At 44.9% G+C, this 21949-nt stretch overlaps 1 protein-coding gene across 3 annotated transcripts in view; it reads right to left on the reverse strand.

Annotated features, from left to right (window-relative positions):
• The window catches only part of SRBD1 (S1 RNA binding domain 1), a 593419-nt gene that overhangs the window by 489600 nt on the left and 81870 nt on the right, over window positions 1-21949 (reverse strand). For all 3 annotated transcript variants that reach the window (XM_029593347.1, XM_029593346.1, XM_029593348.1), the window contains 2 exons: window positions 7660-7777; window positions 7424-7562 (listed from right to left, as the gene is read on the reverse strand). In XM_029593347.1, coding sequence (XP_029449207.1) covers window positions 7424-7562; window positions 7660-7777 — 257 coding nt within the window. The remainder of the gene's footprint in view (window positions 1-7423; window positions 7563-7659; window positions 7778-21949) is intronic.

Genomic DNA, 21949 nt, shown 5'->3' on the forward strand with positions numbered 1-21949 from the left:
GTGAAGGCAATCTGCTATACTTCGGTATATAAAAGCCTCGAAATAAATAAATATCCTCCTACAATAAGCAAAGATAGAAGAAATGCACATTCACAAAATTGACATATTATGGCTCTTGCATCCCATCCCTTCCTTGCCTCCATCATACTTCACTTTTCCCCAATTACTCCCTTTCAATCATCCGCTCACACTCATAACAGCCCAGCATTCCTGACCCCTCACATCCTCTTCCCTGTGCTCCCTCTCTCCCCTGCTTGACTCTCCCTACTCCTTCATCCCATCTCCCTGGCTGCTCAGCTTCGCCAGCCCTCTGATTCCCACCCCTTCCTGCTCAGCAGCACCCACACTCCCTCTCCACTCCACCTTCATCTTCCTAGCATCCCCAACCTCCTTTCCCCCACCCTTCACAGGGTGAAGAGATTATCAGCAGCATCTCTCCCAGACTCAGCAGGGGAAGTTAAAGTTTGCGTGCCATCAAGCCCAGAAGAGCCAGAGCTGGTAATGTCTCGCTCCGATCTGGGTGAAGGAGGAAACAGCTCACTGGACCAGAAAGAAGAGAAAGAAGTGAGAGTAGCCTCCCATCAAGCCCAATGTAAATGTCAACCAACTCCCACCCGGGCTGGTAAGAAGGCAGCCATCTGCTGGCCCTGCGACACACCTCCCAGGACATCGCAACACACCAGTGTGTCCCGACACAATTTTTGAGAACCACTGCCGTGGATCATAATATTTTATTAAATTGATTAAAAGACTGAGGAAATGGAGGGACAGTTTTAGACTAGTTTTTTTTGTTGTTTTTTTGACTGGCAGAAATAGGTGACTTTTCCTTCTTCAGATTGACAACTTACAGTTGAAACGTCACAAGGGTCAGTATTCTCACCGATACTCTTTAAATGTTTATATTCAACCATTTGTGGAAATTATATCTTCATGCTGGATGAGATCACATTTATTTCAATGATATCCAGATTTACCTTTCATTTCAACCAGGTACTTCTGAGGCACTGCTCAAACTTTCAAAATCCTCTGAAGCTTGTCACAACACATACTAATGTTAAAATGCAAAGAAGAAGCATGGCAATAATGTCATCCTGAACAGTTGCTCCCGAGTCTCACTCTCTAGGAGTTGGTGGCGAATTCATTAATAGTTGCTAATAATACTGGTTTCCTACTGTTAATAACATTCTCCCTAAGTATACAAATGAATGGACAATTTCATCATAAAAAAATCTGGAGATATGGCGGGTTGATCAAAAAGATGGGAAGTGGATAAAATTGCCAGTGCTGATAATAAGATGGTGCAGGATGTAGGCCCTGCCATGGAAGGCCTATCAGAGGCCGCACTAAAAGAGTTCTTGCATGCAGTTTCCGCTGCACTCACTAATCAGCTGCAGAAAATTCAGTCCTCTGTGGATGAGTGGAGAGACAAATTGGAACAGTACAAATTTGGTGCTTACCAGTATACAAAACAAAATCTAAGATCACGATGACCGCTTGGAGACCATTGATAATGTAACCACCAAGCTCCGAGAGAAGAATAAAATGCTTGAGGAAAAGCTTGACAACATCGAGAACAGAAGCCGGTGTAAATCTGTATATTTTGGGGGTCCCTGAAAAAATACAGGATGAGGCCTTGCAATGGCTACTTAAGGCACTGAATGTTGATGCAGCAAGCAGAGTTATTCTAGTGGAGCGGGCACATGAGCTGGGGGCAGGAAGTTCAGATCAAGACGGCCCCAACAAGTAATCGTTAAGTACCTCAATGACACTGACAAAGCAAAAATATTTGCAGTGTATGGCAAGACCAAGATACTGTAATACAAAAACAGCAAGCTTCTCATCTTTCCGGATTTCTCAGCTAAAGTTCTCACCTCCAGAAAAGAGTTCACTCCCTACTGCACACAGCTTCATCGGAAAGGAGAGACCAAAGTGCTTGCAACTGGCAAAGAGGCTAAAGCTTTTGTTGACAAACCAGACTAGGATCTGAGGACTTAATTAAATCAGTATTTGTTTGATGGTTGATCACAGATGATTTTTCAAATGCATTTGATAGTTGAACTGAAGTGTTCACGTTGTTGACAGGCAGATGGCTCTGGCAATCAGTTGAAATCAGTCTGCAAGTGGCTAATCTCTCACTCAATTGTTTATCTTGAGACTGGAGGTGTCCCGGAATTTATGATCTGTTGGCACCACTTGTCAATACAGCATCAGCATTAGAAAGCCTACAGCTTTCTTTTTTTCTCTTCGCTATTGCAGCTCAGACACACAATACACTGGTGCAATCAGTTTTGCCTTTTGTGGCTGCATGGTGCAGGCGAATGCCTAGAAGTTCAGGAAGCCAGAAAACTTTGTACCATGAAAGCCAGCTTCTGGCTCCAGGAGATCCTTTGAGTTGAACAGGCCACAGTGTCCAGTGCAGAGGACAGAACACACCTCGGCATTGGAGGGGCCACTTGGTCCATTCATTCTTGGGATAAGGGATTGAATATTTTACTGGGATTTGGGAATGGATTGGTGGGAGTATATTTTTGGTCACTGTGGCATTGGGTATGGATGTGTATGCATGGTGGAGAATGTTTGGGATGAGAAGGATGTATAGATTGAATAGGCAGTTACTCAGTTGATCCAGTGTTTGTACATTCGTCAGCTTGACGGACAAATAATGTGTCCTATAACTTCATTTGTATATGATAATGGGGGGGGAGAGAAGGATTTAGGCTGGGGAGTTAGCCCCTGGTAAGGAGTTATTTAATTATAAGATGATGCACTATTGGATATGCAATGATTAGTGTGGTTATAAGTTCGCTTAACATTGATGGCCTACATTCCCCAATTAAAAGGAAAAAAGTTCTTATAGAATTAAAAAAGTATAAATCTAACATTACTTTTTTGCAAGAAACACATTTAAAAGATATCTAGCACACCAAGTTTCAAAGGGAATGGGTGGGTCATTGTTGTTTCTCTTCATATTCTGCCCAGCAAAGAGGGATGGCTGTTATAATTCACAAGAATCTCTCATTCAATCCTGAGCAACAAATTAAAGATCCAGATGGTTGCATTATTATTATTGCGATAACTTTCTATGAGACAAAGGTACTTTTAGTCAATGTATATGCACCAAATCAGTATTCTCACAAGTTTTTCACCTCTTTTGTTACTGCTGTTCTTTCCTGGGAAGGGATTGTTTATTATGGGGGTAAATTTTAAGGTTGTCAACAATCCTTTGATAGATTGCCAACCAGCTAAAACTCCTAAGAGAAAACAGGCTGGAATAAATATGGGGTTTTTGTGCCAAGAGCTGCATTTAGTTGATAGCTGGCATATGCTTCACTAGGAGGGTAAAGAATACTCTTACTATTCTCACGTTCATTATGTGTGTAGCAGGATAGACTATTTATTTATTTAACGTTTTTATATACTGACAATCGTTTTGAACATCTTATCGGTTTACAGAAAAAGTAATGCAGCAACAAGCTTTACAGTAAACATGGAACATTGAATTAAAATACATGATGGAGTAATCAAAAAAGGGGGGGGAACTAACTATTGGGTGCAGAAATGTAGATTAAATTCTAGGTGCAAAAAATATGTATATAGGCAAGAGGAGACATTGAAATATATTTACAATTACAGGGAGTGAGGTAGTGAAGGGAGGTGAGAAAAGGGGAAAGGGGAGCAGCAATGAGAAGGAATGAGGGGGCAAAGGCTAAAGGAAAGGGAGACTGAGTGGACGGGGGGGGAGGTGGAAGGTGGAGGCGGGGCAAGAGCTGGGGGGGGGGAAAGAGTAGAAAAGGTCAATGGGGGATTAATCAATAGAGGTTCATGAGAATGCTTAAGATGTGAATGGTCTTAAGATTCTGCTTAAATTTCTTAGGACATTGTTCCTGGCGAAGACTGGGGGGCGTTTTATTCCAAATTGTAGGACCGGCAATGGAGAGAGTACAGTCTGCGGTGCATTTAAGCTTTGTAGCTTTGTACAGAGACAGTTTTATAAGATACAGTCCTGTGATTTGTATGAGGTGCCTTTTCAGATCATTCATACATAACATCTGTAGTCCTTATTTCAAAACAAGGGGGACATGTCCCTCATTGGAAAATGTCTGTGCTCTTAAATCATAAGGATTTTGTACAATTTTTAAGGTTAGATGGCAGGAGTACAGGGATTTTATTTATTCGCAGGAGATCAGTGCCCTTACATATTGGAATGCTGCTAAGGTGGTTTTGAAAGAGCAAATCATTGCATATCAAGTACATAAAAAATAAAAGAGATCCAAACGGATATTAGAGATGCTGAAAGAATTAACACAGCTTAAAAGATCGCATATTCAGCAGCTAACCCCGGCCCTTAAGGAACAAATGCACAAGGTGCGCTGTGATTTGGATGCATACTGGAATCAAAAGCAAAGCAGAACCTATTATTCTTCCAGTATAAATTGTTTTGTCGGGGAAATAAATTGGGGAGATTGCTTGCTAATTTGAAGCTCATTTCCAAATTGGCATATCAAAACAAAACTTGTAAGAGTACTTCGGTCATTTTGGCGGCATTTCAATCTTTCTATACACCGCTATACATGACCGCCTCATTCACTTGAAAATCTGCAACAATTTTTCCAGGAGATAAATTTTCTGCAACTCTCTCAAACTGACAAAATAAGTTTGGAGGCTCCTATAGAGGAAGGGGAGAAACAAATGTAACCAAGCTTTTGAAACTGGGAAAGTCACAAGGCCTTTATGAGTTTGTGTATAGAGTTCCGTAAAATTTTGGGGGATAGTATTTTAACACCTTTGAAGGAAATGTTTACAGTTGCTCAAGCTCTAGGACATAATTTAGCTACAATCGTCTTGATACCAAAACAAAGATCCCATTAATCCTGAATCATACAGACCTATATCTTTGCTCAACCAGGATATAAAAATCTTGGCAGCAATATTAGCACAAAGGGTAAACTGAGTATTATAATGTCTCATCTATCCTGATCAGACAGTTTTATTTCAGATAGGCACTCTTCTTCCAGTCTGCTGAAGGCACTATTAGCTATCCATACTGCTCATAATAAAGAGAGTGAGGGTCTGTGGCCAGCCTTGACGCAAAAAAGGCCTTCGACCGAGTTAAGTACCCATTTATGTGTGGTGGGTTCTGGCGCAATTCAACAGTTTCTGCGATGGGAACAACTTTTATATGCTCAGCCCTTGGTCCAAATATTAGTAAATGGAGTACTTTCAGATTCCTTTTTGCTGTAAATGGGAACAAGGCAGGGGTGCCCTCTGTCACTGCTGTTATATGTTTAGTGCTTGAACCCCTAGCTGTAAAGCTGAGAAGTTTGATTAGTTTTCAGGGGACTGTGATCAGAATGAAGCAAATCAAGCTTAGCTTATTCATGGATGACATGCAACTTTTCATTGGTAATCCTATGACTAGTCTTCCTGAAATTATTGATACTATAAATGTATTTGGCTTTTTCTCAGGGCTAAAGATTAATTATCGTAAGTCTGAAGTGTTCCCATTAGATCCCACTCTCCAGGGAAGGAGGATTGGGATGTTTCCCCTAAAATGGAATCTGGATGCTATAAAGTACAGGAAAATTAGTTTCTTAGCTGATAATTTTCTTTCCTGTAGTACCACGGATCAGTCCAGGCTCCTGGGTTTTGCCCCCACCCCTAGCAAATGGAGACATAAGTTTTCAAAACAAAACTCCACCTTATATACGATGGTGCCACCTACAGTCCGGCAGTATTACACAATGTCAAAGCAGAATGGCTCTCAAAAAACCATAAGAACATAAGAAAATGCCATACTGGGTCAGACCAAGGGTCCATCAAGCCCAGCATCCTGTTTCCAACAGTGGCCAATCCAGGCCATAAGAACCTGGCAAATACCCAAAAGCTAAGTCCATTCCATGTTACCACTGCTAATGGCAGTGGCTATTCTCTAAGTGAACCTAATAGCAGGTAATGGACTTCTCCAAGAACTTATCCAATCCTAGTTAGCAATAACTATATGAATCCTTGTTAATTTTTCTGTTGCTTTTCTCAAATTAAATTTTTTTTCTGATCATTGTCCTTGCTATTTGTTAATAAACTCTAATTTGTTAGCTCTGTCCTGTTGCTGATTGACAATCCCAGCATTTTTTGTATTTGGTCTGTATGTGCATTTCTAGGAACTATGTGACTCTTAGGGTTTTGTAGGGGTCTCAGTGTCCCTAAGAAAGCACCAGATGATAGCTTACGAGCAGGGTACTTGCCCATGGGCAATCAGGAATTCACTTAATGGGATTGCCATTGTAGGGGCACATGCACGGATTCAGATGACCTAGGCAATACTTGGCAGGACCATAAGTGTCCACAGGGTTAACTCTGAGTGGGTTTTAGCGGTAGCACTAAGGTGTTGCATGACAGCTCATCTACCCAGGATGGGAGAAAACAAATGCGGGAAAAACGCTTGTAGGAGCAATATCCTACAAGTAGCCAGGTTGCTGCAGCAGACATCAGGGATAGTATCCTTGCTGTATGGAAAGAGTAACTAAACAAATTGGATGGGCCAACTGGTCTTTTTTCAGCTGTTATCTATTATGTTGCTATGTTATAGTCTGCAGTACCCCACGATATAAGGAAATGGACAGACTAGTTGGCCTTTGTGGTACTTATCTACTTATATATTCTAGGTTATCTCATAATTATGTCTTTGTTATGATGGAAAATATAAAACAAAGAATGCCAAAACTCTAGTCATCTCAAGCATCCATCCTTGTGTTGCTTCCTCCCATATGTTTCCCCCTCCCAGTATCCTTACCCACCATGGCTCTCCTCTCCCTTACCTGCAGCATAGACTAGACTATTAACCTACTCTTGCTGGCTTGGCAGGAGTACTTGAATGGCCAGTTTTTCAATTTTTAAAACTTGTTCAGCCAGAGCAACAAGAACCAATGCAGTTTTCCATAGCATGTCGCTATTATTCTATCTCAAACACCATGTTTGTCACCATATTCAATGTCTACAGCCATACCACCATCATAATCATTATGGGCCTAATTTTAAAAAAACATTTGCTCAAGTAAAGTTGAGTTTTACACATGTAAATGCACTTTACTTGAGTAAGTGGGCTTTTGAAAATTGCTACAATATATGCCATTGAATTATCCATAGGATTTACTCACATTAAGTGCACTTTACTTGAATAAATGGCTTTTGAAAATTGCTTTGATAGTATGCAACATTTACGAGCATAACTCCTTTGAAAATTACCTCCAAAGTGCATTACAGATACACAAAGGAATTTGGCATAAAGAAAATTTACATTAACATTTTTCAAGCATGCAAGATTCCTTTACAGCAAGCACAGCCCATTATGGTTTGTTTCTATGTAAATGAATAAAAAAACAAGATGTTCTCATTTAATAAAACTATACTAGGATTCTGCACTCACCTTTAATATTAGGTTTCACAAAGGAAAACAGTTCAAGTTCTACTGGATTTTCAAGGAGAGCAAGAGCTGCAGACTCTAGTCCAAGCTGTCTGGCTCTTTGGGCTTTAGTGCCTTTGCTTCCAGTTTTAAAAGGTGCATACTACAATATATAAAAAAAGGTACCATAAAATACACTTTGCTACTAACAAAATGTTTGAAAATTGTATATATTTATATATACACATATATATACTAACCACATGATCTATCTCCTCCAAAGTCCTACAGTTCAGCAGGGATGTAAGTAAACATGCAGATAGCTTTCCTTCCTTTTTGAGTTTCTGTGATAACATGTGAGCTTTCTTTGCAACAGTGCTGAAAAAAAATGAGATTAATGATTTTACTGCAAGTACTATGCAAGTATCTATTTGCACAAAATACTGACAATCTGATGACAGTGAAATCATCAATTTTGTTTCTTTGAATGTTAACCGGAAATATCCAAGTATACCGCAGAGAGGTGTCTTCCTCTATAGTGGCATTTCCCAGAGCATTTCAAATTTCAAATATTATGAGAAAGGACAGCACAAGAGACTGAAGTCACAGAGCACAGTGAATTCAACAGAAAAAGCAGAGTTGCTTACCTGTAACAGGTATTCTAGGACAGCAGGATGTTAGTCCTCACACACGGGTGCCACTATCCGATGGAGCCCAGCACAGAAAACTTATGTCAAAGTTTCTAGAACTTTGACTGGTACACTGAGCATGCCCAACATGCCATTATCCACTTGGGGGTCCCTCTCTTCAGTCTTCTAACATAGAATTACGAAAAATTAAACAAACATAGGAGAAACCCAACTCCACGGGGTGGCGGGTGGGTTTCGTGAGGATTAACATCCTGCTGTCCTTGGAGAACACCTGTTACAGGTAAACAACTCTGCTTTCTCATTAAGCTTCCGCATTAAGCTTCTTACAGTTTGCAATTGTTCCAGAGTTTCTCCATACGTTTCGTTTGTTCTTACGTTCTAATAATCAATGTTTAATGCGCTAATATTTAATGTTATCTCCAACGTTTCGAATGTACTATTGCTCTAATTGTTTAAGGTTCAATGTAACGCCCCACAGCGGCAGTTATGTTCCACTATAAACCGGTATGATCTGTATTTTTTACAGGAATGTCGGTATATAAGAATTCAAAATAAATAAAATAAATAAATAAAGACAAGAAGGATGGTAGTCCTCACACATGGGTGAATCCCCCTAACTACAGGCTGTTCCCGAACAAGCAGCAAGATTAACAAGCACCCAACCTGGTACCAATAGGCACAACAACGCTGGTGTCGTTGGTAACAGAGGGAGACAGCCTTAAACCAAAAAATGGGCCCTGAACAAGAGTTGGATTCTACAGCTGAAAGATTCCAGAGGACAGACTGGCCGAAGCAGATATCGCGTCAGCCATCCCTGTCTAAGTAGTGAGAGGCAAAAGTTGGAGGGCACTCCACATCGCAACCTCTTCCAAGGGGACCGCTTTCAAGTGCGCCACTGAAGTTGCCATGGCTCTGACAGAATGAGCCTTGACATGGCCCCCAAGTCACAGACCCACCTGAGTATAGTAGAAAGAAATGCAATCTGCCAGCCAGTTGGACAAGGTCTGCTTAGCAACCGCAACTCCTACTCTATTCCTGTCAAAAGAGATGAAGAGTTGTGTAGACTGCCTATGGCCTGCCTTTCGCTCCAAGTAGAAGGCTAAGGCTCTCTTGCAATCCAGACTGTGCATAGCTCATTCGCCCTGGTGCGAATGAGGCTTGGCAAAAAAGGTGGGCAAGACGACTAACTGGTTTAAGATGGAAATCAGTCACCACCTTCAGCAGGAGCTTAGGATGCATGCGCAGAACCACCCTATCATGAAAGAACTTTGTGTAAGGTGGATATGTCACTAGGGCCTGAAGCTTGCTGACTCTGTGCGCTGAAGGACCGCAACCAAAAAGAAGACCTTCCAGGTCAGATACTTCAGGTCACAGGAGCGCAACTAAGCCAACACCACATTGAAGTTCCAGGAGACAGTGGGAGGTCGCAGGGGGGGCTTCAACTGCAGTTGACCCCACATAAAGCGACCTACTATGGGCTGCACTGAGATGGGTGAACCATCCACACCTTGGTGGTAGGCACCGACAGCACTCAGGTGCACCCTAACGGAATTGGTCTTTAAGCCAGCGCCTGAAAGGTGCAGGAGGCAGTCAAACAGTTTGTGTGAAGCAGGAGAAAGGGTCCAAGCTGTGGCACTCACACCACACGGAAAACCTCCTCCACTTCAGGCCATAAGACTTCCTAGTGGAAGTCTTATGTAGCAGACCTTACTAAGTCCCCGTCCCCCCCCCACCACCTCCCACAAAGACAACTCTTAAAAAAAAAAAAAAAAAAAGTGAAGAACTTGCAAAGTACTTCCATAATAAAATATCTAATATTCTCCTTCGCTTCCCTACTAAGCCCACTCCCCAACCACAATGGCATCACCCTTGGATCCCTCGACCTCACAACATCCCTGGAGATAGAAAACATCTTTAAAAAAATGAAACCAGCCTCCCATCTCGCAGACACAATCCCCTCAAAATCCCTACTCTCCATACCCACCATCATTGCCAAGCCCCTAGCTGATATAATAAATTGCTCACTGACTTTCGGCAAAGTAACAGACCCCCTCAAACTTGCCGTTGTCAAGCCCCTCCTCAAAAAACCTACCCTCGACCCCTCTGACCCAGCAAACTACTGGCCTATCTCCAACCTGCCACTCCTCTCCAAGATCCTAGAAAAGGTAGTCAACATTCAACTCACAGATTACCTCGAGGACCACGATATCCTACACCCATCCCAATTTGGCTTCCGTAAAAGTCGTAATACTGAGAATCTCCTGTTAGCAATCACAGACACTATCCTCATAGGCATGGACCAAGGGAAATAGTTTCTTCTTGCCATCCTAGACATCTCGGCAGCATTTGACATCGTTAACCACCAAATCCTTCTTTCCTGGTTGGCAGAGATAGGCATCTCTGACGCAGCACTCTCATGGTTCACCTCCTACCTCACACACAGAGAATATGTAGTAAAAATTGACAAGTTCGAATCTTCCCATGTCCCACTTTCACAAGGCGTTCCCCAAGGTTCTTCCCTTTCCTCCACCCTTTTCAATATCTGTCTTCTGCCCCTCTGCCACCTTCTCTCTGACCTAGGTCTGAACTCCTTCTTATACGCAGATGATGTGCAAATACTTATCCTCATTCAAACCACACTCAATGAATCCTTGCAATTCTGGGAATCTTGCCTAGTCTCAATTAACTCCCTACTATCCAACCTTCACCTAGCTCTTAACACAGCAAAAACGGAAATCCTCTTCATTTCTAAGCAACTAGAACCCACATCTCCCTCCACCTTTCCTCTCTCCACCATAACCCACACCCCTCCGTCCTCTGTAAGAGATTTAGGAGTCACCCTAGACCAACACCTTAATTTCAAGCCTCACATTAAGTCCTTACTGAAAGGGGGTTTATACAAGCTCCACATCCTCAAAAAGCTTAAGCAACTTCTCCATGCCCAGGATTTCCGCCTAGTCTTGCAGACGACTATCCTCTCTAAATTGGATTACTGCAACTCCCTGCTCCTTGGCCTCCCATTCTCAACCATCAAACCCCTACAAATCCTTCAGAACGCCATGGCAAAACTCATAACCAACACGCGTAAGACAGAACACATCTCCCCTATATTAAAGGATTTGCACTGGCTACCCATCCCTTTCCGCATTCAATATAAAACCCTCACCATCCTCCACAACGAGCTCCATAAAAATAAGTCCGCATGGCTCAAGGAAATGCCCCACTTCCGTTCCTCTAAGCGCCCTGCAAGATCCGCCCTCGCTGGCACCCTGCATACCCCTCCCCTCAAAACTGCACGCCTTACCACTTCCAGAGAAAGAGCCTTCACTATTGCGAGCCCCATCCTCTGGAATTCCCTTCCCACCCATCTCTGTCTTGAACCCTCCTCACACACTTTCAAAAAAGGCATCAAGACATGGCTGTTTAAGCAGGCCTACCCAGATGCTAATCAAACATAGATCCCTTCCCCCCTCCACCCAGAATCCGTCCTTCGCCAAGTATTTTATTATTTATGCTTATGTAGTTTCCTGTTTACTCTGCCCCTGCTGAAGTAATTTTTAATTGAACTAATGTAAATAAGTTACCTTATTATCATGGTTGCTCCTCTCTCTACGTTTTATTTCTACCCTATTCCCCTTCTCTCTTTCTTCGTCCCCACCTCTTCCCCCTTTTTTTCTTGCCTGCTCCCACTCTCTGCACCCTGTTCATTGTAATTCCTCCTGCATTGAGTTAATTGTAAACCGGCGTGATGTGTTTCACGAACGTCGGTATATTAAAAGTTCTTAAATAAATAAATAAATAAATAGTGGAAGGCTTTCTGGAAGCCACCAGGACCCGAGACACCTCATTCGATAGGTCAAGGGGCTGTAGAATTAATCTTTCAACATCCACGCAGTCAGGGACAAGGAATGAGGTTGGGATGGCGCAGCCTGCCCTGGTCCTATGTGATGAAGTCTGGGGAAGCCCCCAGACTGATCGGTTCCCGAAGGGAAATATCCTGCAGTAGCGGAAACCAGATCTGCCTCGGGCCAATGAGGAGCTATGAGGATCATGCTTCCCCAGTCCTGTTGGAGCTTCAGGAGAGAGTGTTCATCACCAGAGGAAATGGAGGATAAGCATACAGGACCTTGCCCCAATTGAGGGCAAAGGTGTCCGAGGCTGGCTTGCCATTTCCCTCCCCCACCCCTGTATAGGGAGAACTGGTCCACCTTCCTGTTGTAGGGGGGATGCAAAGAGATCTATATCCAGAGTGCCCCAGGGATGGAAGATCTGATCTGCCACATACCTATTCAGGAACCATTTGTGGAGTTAGAATGCCCAATTCAGCCTGTCCGCCATCACATTCTCTGTCCCAGTTAGATACATGGCTCAGAGCATCATATCCTGGGACAGAGCCCATGACGAAATCTGAACTGCTTCCTGACACTGGAGGAATGACCTTGTACCTCTCTGCTTGTTGATATACCACATCACCACCTGGTTGTTACTCTGGATCAGGACCACTTTTGTTGGTCAGCCAATCTCTGAATGCCCAGAGCGTGTATCGTATCGTGCAGAGCTCCAGAAAGTTGATTTGATACTGTGCTTCCTGGGCGGACCATAGACCATGGGTACCGAGAGTCCCTCCACATGGGCACGCCACCCCAGGGTGGGTGCATCTGTAGTGAGCACAATCTGGGCAGAGGAAGACTGAAAAGGGACCACCTGCTCCAAATTGGGCAGACTATTCCACCACAACAAGAAGTCCCAGAGAGGCGGAGTAACTCAGATGCAAACATGGAGGTCCTGGGTGGCTTGCTGCCACTGGAACCACAAGGTCCATTGAGCTCTGTGCATACGTAAGCAAGTGAAGGGGGTAACATGGATGGTCGCAGCTATGTAACCCAGGAGCCGCAGCATGTGGTGAGCCGAGATGTGCCTGTTCTGTTAGACCACTCCACAAGGGACACACTAGTGAGAGCGCCTAGCTGCAGGGAAGAAAAGCTCTGGCTTGAACAGTGTCTAACCGGGTGCCAATGAAGCTCAACTGAGGTGACAGAACAAGCTGGGACTTCGGGTAGTTGATAAATCCCAGGGATTTCAAGCACAGGGATCGTAGCGCTCCCTACTGGGTGGGGTGTTTGGGTTTTTTTTTACCAGCTAATCGACCACATAGGGAAAGACCTGCACACCCATTCTGCGGAGGTGCGCACCCACCTCGGACAGATACTTGATGAAGACACAGGGGGCAGAGACAAGACCAAAGGGCAACACCCTGTACTGGAAATGACAAACTGGAGATACTTCCTGTGACCGCGGAAGATCTCGATGTGGGCATCTGCATCTTAAATCAAGGGAGCAAAGCCAGTCTCCACTTTGCAGGAGGGGAATCAGGGTGCCCAGAGAGACCATCTTGAATTTTTCTCTTTTTAGAAACTTGTTCAAACTCCTAAGTCCAGAATAGGATGAAGTCCCCCAGTTCTCTTTGGAATCAGGAAATACTGGGAGTAGAACCCCCACCCCCACTGCTGCAGCAGAACGGGCTTGACTCCCCGGCTGTTACAAGGGCGGAGAGCTCTGTCAAAAGTATTTCCTGATGCGAGGACCAAACCCAAAAGAGGGATGGGAGAGAGTCCGACAGGACATCCAGGAAGTTCAGCCGATACCCTTGACAAACGATGGACAGAACTCACTGGTCCAAGGTGACAATGAGCCAATAGTCCACAAAGAACCACAGCTGGCCTCTGACCGGAGGGTCTGGCATCACAGGCAAGGGCAGATGGCTGATGCTCCCTCACAGGCAGTCAAAACCACGTAGCAGGGCTTGATTGGGGCACCAGCTGAGGTCTGGGGTCTGCAGCTGTCTAGGGTGGCCCCTAGAGCTCACATGCTGGGAATGGGCGCAAGAGGCATGAAATTAGTATTTCCTCTGGCAATAAATAGGACCTCCTTGGGCCTTGCTGAGAGTACTTCCTAGCTGAAGACGGTGAGTCAGACATACTAGCAGAGAGATGGTGTAAGGTCTCATGGTGATCATTCAACCTAGCCACAGCATTCCTCACCTTGTCACCAGAGAGGTTTTCGCCAGTACAGAGCAGGTCCGCAAGCTTCTCCTGCACCTCTGGCCGGAGATCAGAAACTCAGAGCCAGGCCATCCTACAGGCACAGATTTCCGCAGCCGCTATCCTCACCACCATCTCAAATACATCATAGGCAGAGCGTACTTCATGTTTGCCATATTCAAGGCCCTGCTGTGCAACTGCCAAAAAAGTGTCTTGCTGCTGCTGGGGCAGGCACTCAGACAGGTCCTGGATCTGTTTCCAGAGATTTTGAGAATATTACGTCATGTACAGCTGGTAAGAAGTGATAGGGGTGATCAGTATGGTGCCCTGAAACACTTTCCTACCTAGCGCATCCAGAGCCCTGTGTTCCCATCCCGGAAGAGCGGAGGCATGGGTGCGAGAATGCTTGGCCTCCTTAAGGGCAGACTCCACCACAACCAACTGGTGTGGGAGTTGACGCTTCTCAAACCCCAAACATGCTGGACCAAGTAAACCGCATCAGCATTCCTATTCACTTGAGGCACAGAGATGGGGAACACCTGAAGGAGGAGCTCCTTAAAGATTTAATGGATGGGAACAGCCACCACCTCCTTCGGAGCACCCACAAACTGGAGAACCTCCAGCATTTTATGTCTGGTATCCTCTTCAGTTAGCAGTTGGAACGGAATGGTTTCTGCCATGGCCCGCACAAACCCAGCAAAGGTTAAGTCCTCAGGCAGGGACCAACACTGATCCTCTGGAGGAGATGGGTCCAAGGGAAGGTCGCCAGAAGCATCAGTAGATGACTCAGAGGTATCATCTCTTAATGAGTCATAAGGGGCGTTATCATCGCTGAGATCACCTGGAGACACCAGTGGAGGACCCCCATCCCAGACCCAGCAGCTTGGGCACCGAGGAACCCAAAGGACCAGGAACCAGACCAGGCAACGCTGGCCGCGGAACCAAGGGCCTCGACGGTGCCGCGGGCTTCGAAGGGCCTTTCTTGGAGGAGGAACTCACAATGGGGATAGCACCAGAAGGAGGCGGCAACGGTGGCCGCCGCAGCATCGATGGACTCCCAGACACTGGCGGTTGCATGGGGAGAACGCCAAGAAGAATGTCAAGTAGCTTCAGCAGCGGTCCCAACATAGAGAGCGCAGGCTCTGGCACCACTGGAGGCACCAGTGGGGCCGGCTGCTCAATGCCCTACATTCCAACACCTCCTGGAAATCCGAAGACAGAACGGACGGAGGAATGAGAGGTGTGACCAGATCTCCCCCGGAGCCCTGAGGGAGATTGGTGCCTGGCATCAGAATCTGTGGGGAACACCTAGGACTCCCAGGTTCGATGAGGGCGGTGTCTCCTCGTCACGGATCACCTTGGGGGAATCACAGCAGACACCAGTGCCAACCTGAGCCTGGCACCATGCAAAGATGGGAGTCCAGTGGCGATGCTTCCTGAACTTCCCACAGTGCTCGGCCTGGTCTTTCCCCAGTGCCAAGGAGGAAAGAGACGATCCAGAAGTCCTCAAGCAAGAAGAGAACGATGAAGGCCAATCCCCGGCACCCCTTTCCACCGAGGGACCCAGTGGAGGGGTGGACATCGAAAGCTCGGTGTCCATCGGTTCCCCTCAGCCTTTCGGAGTCAAGGCCGCCGACGCTGGAGTCAAGGGTTCAGATTTCTTCGACCCGAAGAGCTTCTCCATTTTATCCAGGTGGGCATGCCGGCCTTTAGGGGGTCATCTGGTCACAAAACGACACCCTTGAACGTCGTGTGATGCCCCCATGCTAAGTATCCATGCAGGATCCATGAGGGACATGGTCCGAGGGCACTGGGGACACCAACGAAAACCTGATGGCACCATAAAAGAAAACCCAGCAAGCAGTCAATGACTGGCTGATCACGAAGGAAACACTACCAGGAATCGACTGCACAAACGAAGAAAAACTAACTACATCACCCAACTAAGTCGGGGGAATGGAGAGAGACCCGTGCAGGAAAAGTCATAGAATCGATCTAGAAAAGCTTTCAAAAAAAAAACTGGAGCATGAGCTCCACAACTGTGAGAAGACCACTCTGCAAAAAAGAAGAGACTGAAGAGGGACCCCGCCTGGACAGTGGCATGCTGGGCATGCTCAGTGTACCAGTCAAAGTTCTAGAAACTTTGACATAAGTTTTCCATGTCAGGCTCCATCGGATGAAGTTACCCATGTGTAAGGACTACCATTCTGTTTGCCCTAGGAAAAGGAATGATCCCAACAGAAAAATGATTACAATATTTATGAAACTAAGCCAGTAAACTTATTTAGATTTATATTCCATTTTTTGCACTTTCAGCACTTCAAAGTGGATTACATTCAGGTACTGTAGGTATTTCCCTATCCCCAGAGGACAGAAACTTATTTAAAATTAATCTAACCAGCTGGGGCAAGAAGCATAATACACGAACATGTAGAAGTGAGCACCAATTTAACTGCCACTTTACAACTTTTTTCTTGGCTACTTTGACTTTACCCATTTCTGTTTCTCCTTACTGAAGGAGACAGACAGCTATTTATTTATGGCTGGTCCTGTGCTGAAAGCTGCAGCTACTAAGAACCAGAAGCCAGAAAGTCAGTAGTAGCTAATTAATATTTCTATTTGGACTTTTATCTTACCTTATTGAACCCAATGGGAATGCCCAAACGGGTTTACAAGCATTAAAAATAAAGTACAGTAAAATATCAAGGTTACTCATCTTGCTGAATCCTGAAAATGTATGCTCTCTATAGCTGCAGCAATGCACTGGAATCAGCTACCAGTTTCCCTCCAGATACAGGCATGCTACAAAAACTTTTTTAAAAAGACCTGAAAACTCATCTGTTTAAACTAGCATTTGACTGAATTTGCCTTGCAGCTTATCAGCTTAAATTCTAAGCCTGCAGTTAAACTAACAAGTTTTGGACAAGCAGAACTTACAGCCTATCGCTTCCTTATTTAAGATTTATGTTCTTTTTTTACTATATATTACTATCTTTGTCAATTTTTTATTCTGAGCATTATCTTTATAACTTTATGTACATAAACTTTTGTAAGCTGCCCAGAACATGGGATGGAGCTGCCTAAAAATATTTGAAATAAACATGATTCATATAACTAATTTACTGCTAATGCTCATCTCCTTCAAACTGTCTCTTGTTATTGGTTGGTTATAGTTACTGCTTGTTCGATGTAAACCGAGTTGATTTGATTTGTATCAAGAAAGTCGGTATATAAAAGCCTTTAATAAATAAATAAATAAATCTTAATACCAGCACTGTGCCAAACTTCTTTCTGGAGCTCATGGGATGTCATATGTATAGGCAACATATCAAGGTGTACTTGGAAGTTATTTTTTAATCAAGTTGGTGAGACCCAATACAACTGAGTCAAATTCTGTATCTTTCTGCCACTTTTTCTTGGTCTCTACACATTAATTTGGTTGTGTAGTGATTTTGGAAAGTGATTTTTTTTTTTTTACCTTCACACTCTCATGTGGGTGGGACACCACTAAACAAAAAGCCTCGACATGCAGAGATGAAGTTTAATGGTCTCTCTCTTCCAATACTCTTGAAAGGCCACCACTGTTCTGCCTCAGAATTGGTGATGCTATCAAAAGAGTTAGAGGCCTCAGGAGTTTACAGAGTACCATGTCTGTGGAACCTGTGCCACAGAGTCGGTGCAACCTTGAGCTGAAGTAATTGTGAAGACTGTTACAACTTGATTGGAAAGCTTTAGGCTCTATGAGGTCTCAAAGTTTTGTGAGAGTAGGGCTTTCTGAATGCCAGTCATTTGGGTATCAGAGGAGGGCCCTGGCTGAATGATGTAGCTGGAGCTGCAACGGCCTGCATGGTTCCTACTGAAAGGCACGTCTGATCGCTGTAGGAATGGAAGTCTCACGATTGTGGAGGTGTAATAGTCAATAACAGCATTGGCCTCAGCCATATCTCATGGGCTTTGTTGACTGGAACAGCAACGAAAATGTTTGCATAAGTTTAATTTTGAACAATGGATAAAGTACAGAGATCACAAGCCAAGGAGAAAACAGTATTTTTATAAGTAGGAACTGTGATTTGTAGTCTTTGACCAAGGACTGTCAATACAATGGCTGGGCTGAGTTGGAAAGGGTATATAAACAGAAGCTGGCTCCAACAGAGCTAGAAGCCCAAAAGGAATATATGGTAGCCAGACCAAAGAAAAACTGCTACAGAAAAATACAACAACACTGATGAAGTTCAACATATTAGGAAAATATTCCATCAGTATAGAAAGGAGAATTTGGCTTTATGATCCCAGGTTGTATTCCTGGTACCCATATAAGTGTAAAGTCACTTATATGAACCAACCGGTAATATTTATTCAGAAGTTAAATAATTTTAATACAGCTATATCTTCCATTTTAAGATGTGCTGATCTTCAAAGTGATTCAAGTTACTGAAATACAAATCAAAAGCTTAGAAATGAAAATGATGGAAACAACAGCTGGGAATTACAATGGTATTTAAAAAGTCTTTAAATAAATATAACATTTTGATGATTAACTCTTGATTTGGAGAAACACTGAGAACAGAAGTGCTCAATCCGGTCCTCAATTTCAGCCAATCAGGTTTTCAAGATATTCCCAATGACTATGCATGAGAAATTTTCATCCTTTGAAGGCAGTCCATGCAAAAAACTGTTATGGACCTTTTGAAAACCATGCTGGCTAAGGGGTGGCCTGAGGATCAGTTTGAGCATCACTGACCTAGAAAATGTAGCATAATTGTAAAGTTTCACCAAATTGTAAATGTATAAATTTCACCAAAACATAATTAGCATTTTGTGCACAGAGAAATATCATTAATGGTTAGCTGTAAACTTGGTAACAGTATAAATTGAAAACAATAAAAGAAACAAGGTCAAAATATTGTATGGTACTATCTGGTTAAAAATGAATTACCTTCTACAGGGAACAGATAAGGCTATTAAAGTAAACTCTTTTTAACAATTTACTAACAAGGAAAATTTTGGTTCTTACCTGCTAATTTTCTTTCCTTGAATCCTACCAGAGCAGGCCAGATGCACGAGTTTTCCTCCCCATCAGCAAATGTCGGCAGATATCATTGTTTTGCTGACATCAGTCCAGATAGGGTACTATACGCCACTTGCAGCACTTCAGTATGTCTATATCAAAGCAAACACTTAAAACTATCCTCTCCCCCCAAAAAAATAAGCAGGGGGGTTATAATTGGGTCCAAATCAAATTTAACCCCCTTTAACAACAGTTAGAGATGAAACTAACCTCAATATAACCTTGAAGTTTAAAAAATTCTAATTCATGCATACTTCACTGTTAATCAGGCTTCAGGTTAATACAGGTGGTCTGGAAGGACTCGAGGAAGGAAAATTAGCAAGTAAGAATGTAGAGATTACTTACCTGATAATCTCGTTTTCCTTAGTGTATGCAGATGGACTCAGAACAAATGGGTATAGCGTGCTCGTGCTAGCAGTTGGAGATGGATCTGACGTCAGCACGGGTACATATACCCCCGCAGGAAGTGCAGCAACTCAGTAATCTTCCTTGCAAAAGCTTTCTGGATATATGTGTGACTGACCGATCGATTAAATGAACATGAGTACCCTGACCGATTGATAGTAGCTGGAGACCGCCAGTGTTCTCAACCGGAAGGCGTCGACACCCGGCAGGGTGGATACCCTATATAAGAAAACATGGCTTACCGTGAGTCGGTGAATCCCCATGTATACCGGCAGCCGGGCGGGATGCTGAGTCCACTAAGGAAAACGAGATTATCAGGTAAGTAATCTCTACATTTCCTAGCGTGTAGCAGATGGACTCAGAACAAATGGGATGTACAAAAGCTACTCCCGGACTAGGTGGGAGGCTGCCCGAGGTCCGTTTAGGATTGCCTTCACAAATGCTGTGTCCTCCCTAGCCTGGACGTCCAGACGGTAGAATCTGGAGAAGGTATGGAGAGAGGACCACGTTGCCGCTTTACATATCTCTGCCGGCGACAGCATGCTAGTTTCTACCCAGGAGGCCACCTGCATTCTGGTAGAGTGAGCCTTGACCCGTAGAGGTAGTGGTTTTCCCGCTTCTACGTAGGCTGCCTTGATAACTTCTTTGATCCAGCGGGCGATGGTTGCCCGTGAGGCCGCTTCCCCTTGCTTCTTCCTGCTGTGAAGGACGAACAGGTGGTCCGTCTTTCGTACTGCTTCTGACATTTCCAGGTATCTGGACAGCAACCTGCCGATGTCGAGATGGCGCAGTCTTCGACCTTCTTCAGTCTTCTTCAAACCTTCCGTGGTTGGCAAGGATATGGTTTGGTTGAGGTGGAAGTGTAAGACTACTTTGGGTAAGAAGGAAGGAACCGTGCGAAGATGGATAGCCCCTGGAGTGATTCTGAGAAACGGATCGCGGCAGGACAGCGCTTGTAGCTCGGAGATGCGGCGTGCTGAGCATACAGCCAGCAAGAACACCATCTTCAAGGTTAACAAACGGAGGGACAGGCCTCAGAGGGGTCTGAAGGCGGGTCCCGCTAGGAATTCCAAGACTAGATTGAGGTTCCACAGGGGCACTGGCCACTTCAGGGGCGGGCGAATGTGTTTGACTCCTTTCAGGAAACGTGAAACGTCTGGGTGCCACCGAGATAGGAGGGCGCGCTGTAACGGTCTCATATGAGCCCGTGCCCATGGTATCACTTCCAGAGTGGAGGCAATTAGGCCGAGGACCTGTAGGTAATCCCAAGCTGTGGGCCGAGTGGAGCTCAGCAGATTCTGCAAGCGATCCCGGAGTTTTGATTTCCTCTTGGAGGTCAGGCTGATCTTGTCTTCCTGGGTGTCGAATCGGACACCTAGGTATTCCAGCGACTGCGAAGGCTGTAGGGAACTCTTGTTTATGTTGACTACCCATCCTAGGCTTTCCAGAAGAGATATGTGTGTTGCCCGGTGGCTCTCCTCCGGTGACTTTGCCCTGATCAGCCAATCGTCTAGGTAGGGATGGACAAGAATGCCTTCCTTCCTGAGTGACGCTGCCACCACTACTATTACCTTTGTAAAGGTCCGTGGCGCAGTGGCTAACCCGAAGGGTAGAGCCCGGAACTGAAAGTGCTGATCCAGGATTTTGAAGCGTAAGAAACGCTGGTGATCCCGATGGATTGGGATATGCAAATAGGCCTCTGAGAGATCCAGGGATGTGAGATACTCCCCTGGCTGTATTGCACTTTGGACTGACCGCAGAGTTTCCATGCGAAATCCTGGGACCCTTAAGTGCCGGTTGACTGACTTGAGGTCCAGGCCGGGTCTGAAGGTGCCCCCCTTCTTGGGGATAATGAAATAAATGGAGTAATGCCCAGAATTTATGTCCCATGCAGGCACTGGGATTATGGCTTTTAGGGACAGGAGTCTCTCCAAGGTAGCTGCCAGCGCCGCCCTCTTGAGGGGTGGACAAGGCGATTCCACAAACTTGTCCGGAGGGAGATGAAGGAAGTCCAGGTAATACCCTTCCCGGGCAATGGCGAGGACCCACTGGTCCAAAGTAATCTCGACCCACCTGCGGTAAAATAGGGATAGTCTGCCCCCTATGGCTTCTTCCCCCAGATGGGTCGGCTGATTCTCATTGTGGGGTGCGGCCGGGGCCCGACCCCGAGCCAGTTCCCCTCTTGTTGTGCCTGGTCCGAAAGGACTGGTTCCTGGTCTGAGAACGAGGTGCTTGGTAGCGAGCCCTGTAAGGATTGAAGCATTGAGAGCTTCTACCTCTAGATGGTCTAGGAAAAGGGCGCTGGGTCCTCCTTGACCTGTCTTCCGGTAGACGGGGTAATGGAGATGCGCCCCATTTATTAGCCAGTTTCTCGAGGTCGCTGCCG

This window comes from Rhinatrema bivittatum, chromosome 3 (genome assembly GCF_901001135.1).
Source record: "Rhinatrema bivittatum chromosome 3, aRhiBiv1.1, whole genome shotgun sequence".
Classification (NCBI taxonomy): domain Eukaryota; kingdom Metazoa; phylum Chordata; class Amphibia; order Gymnophiona; family Rhinatrematidae; genus Rhinatrema; species Rhinatrema bivittatum.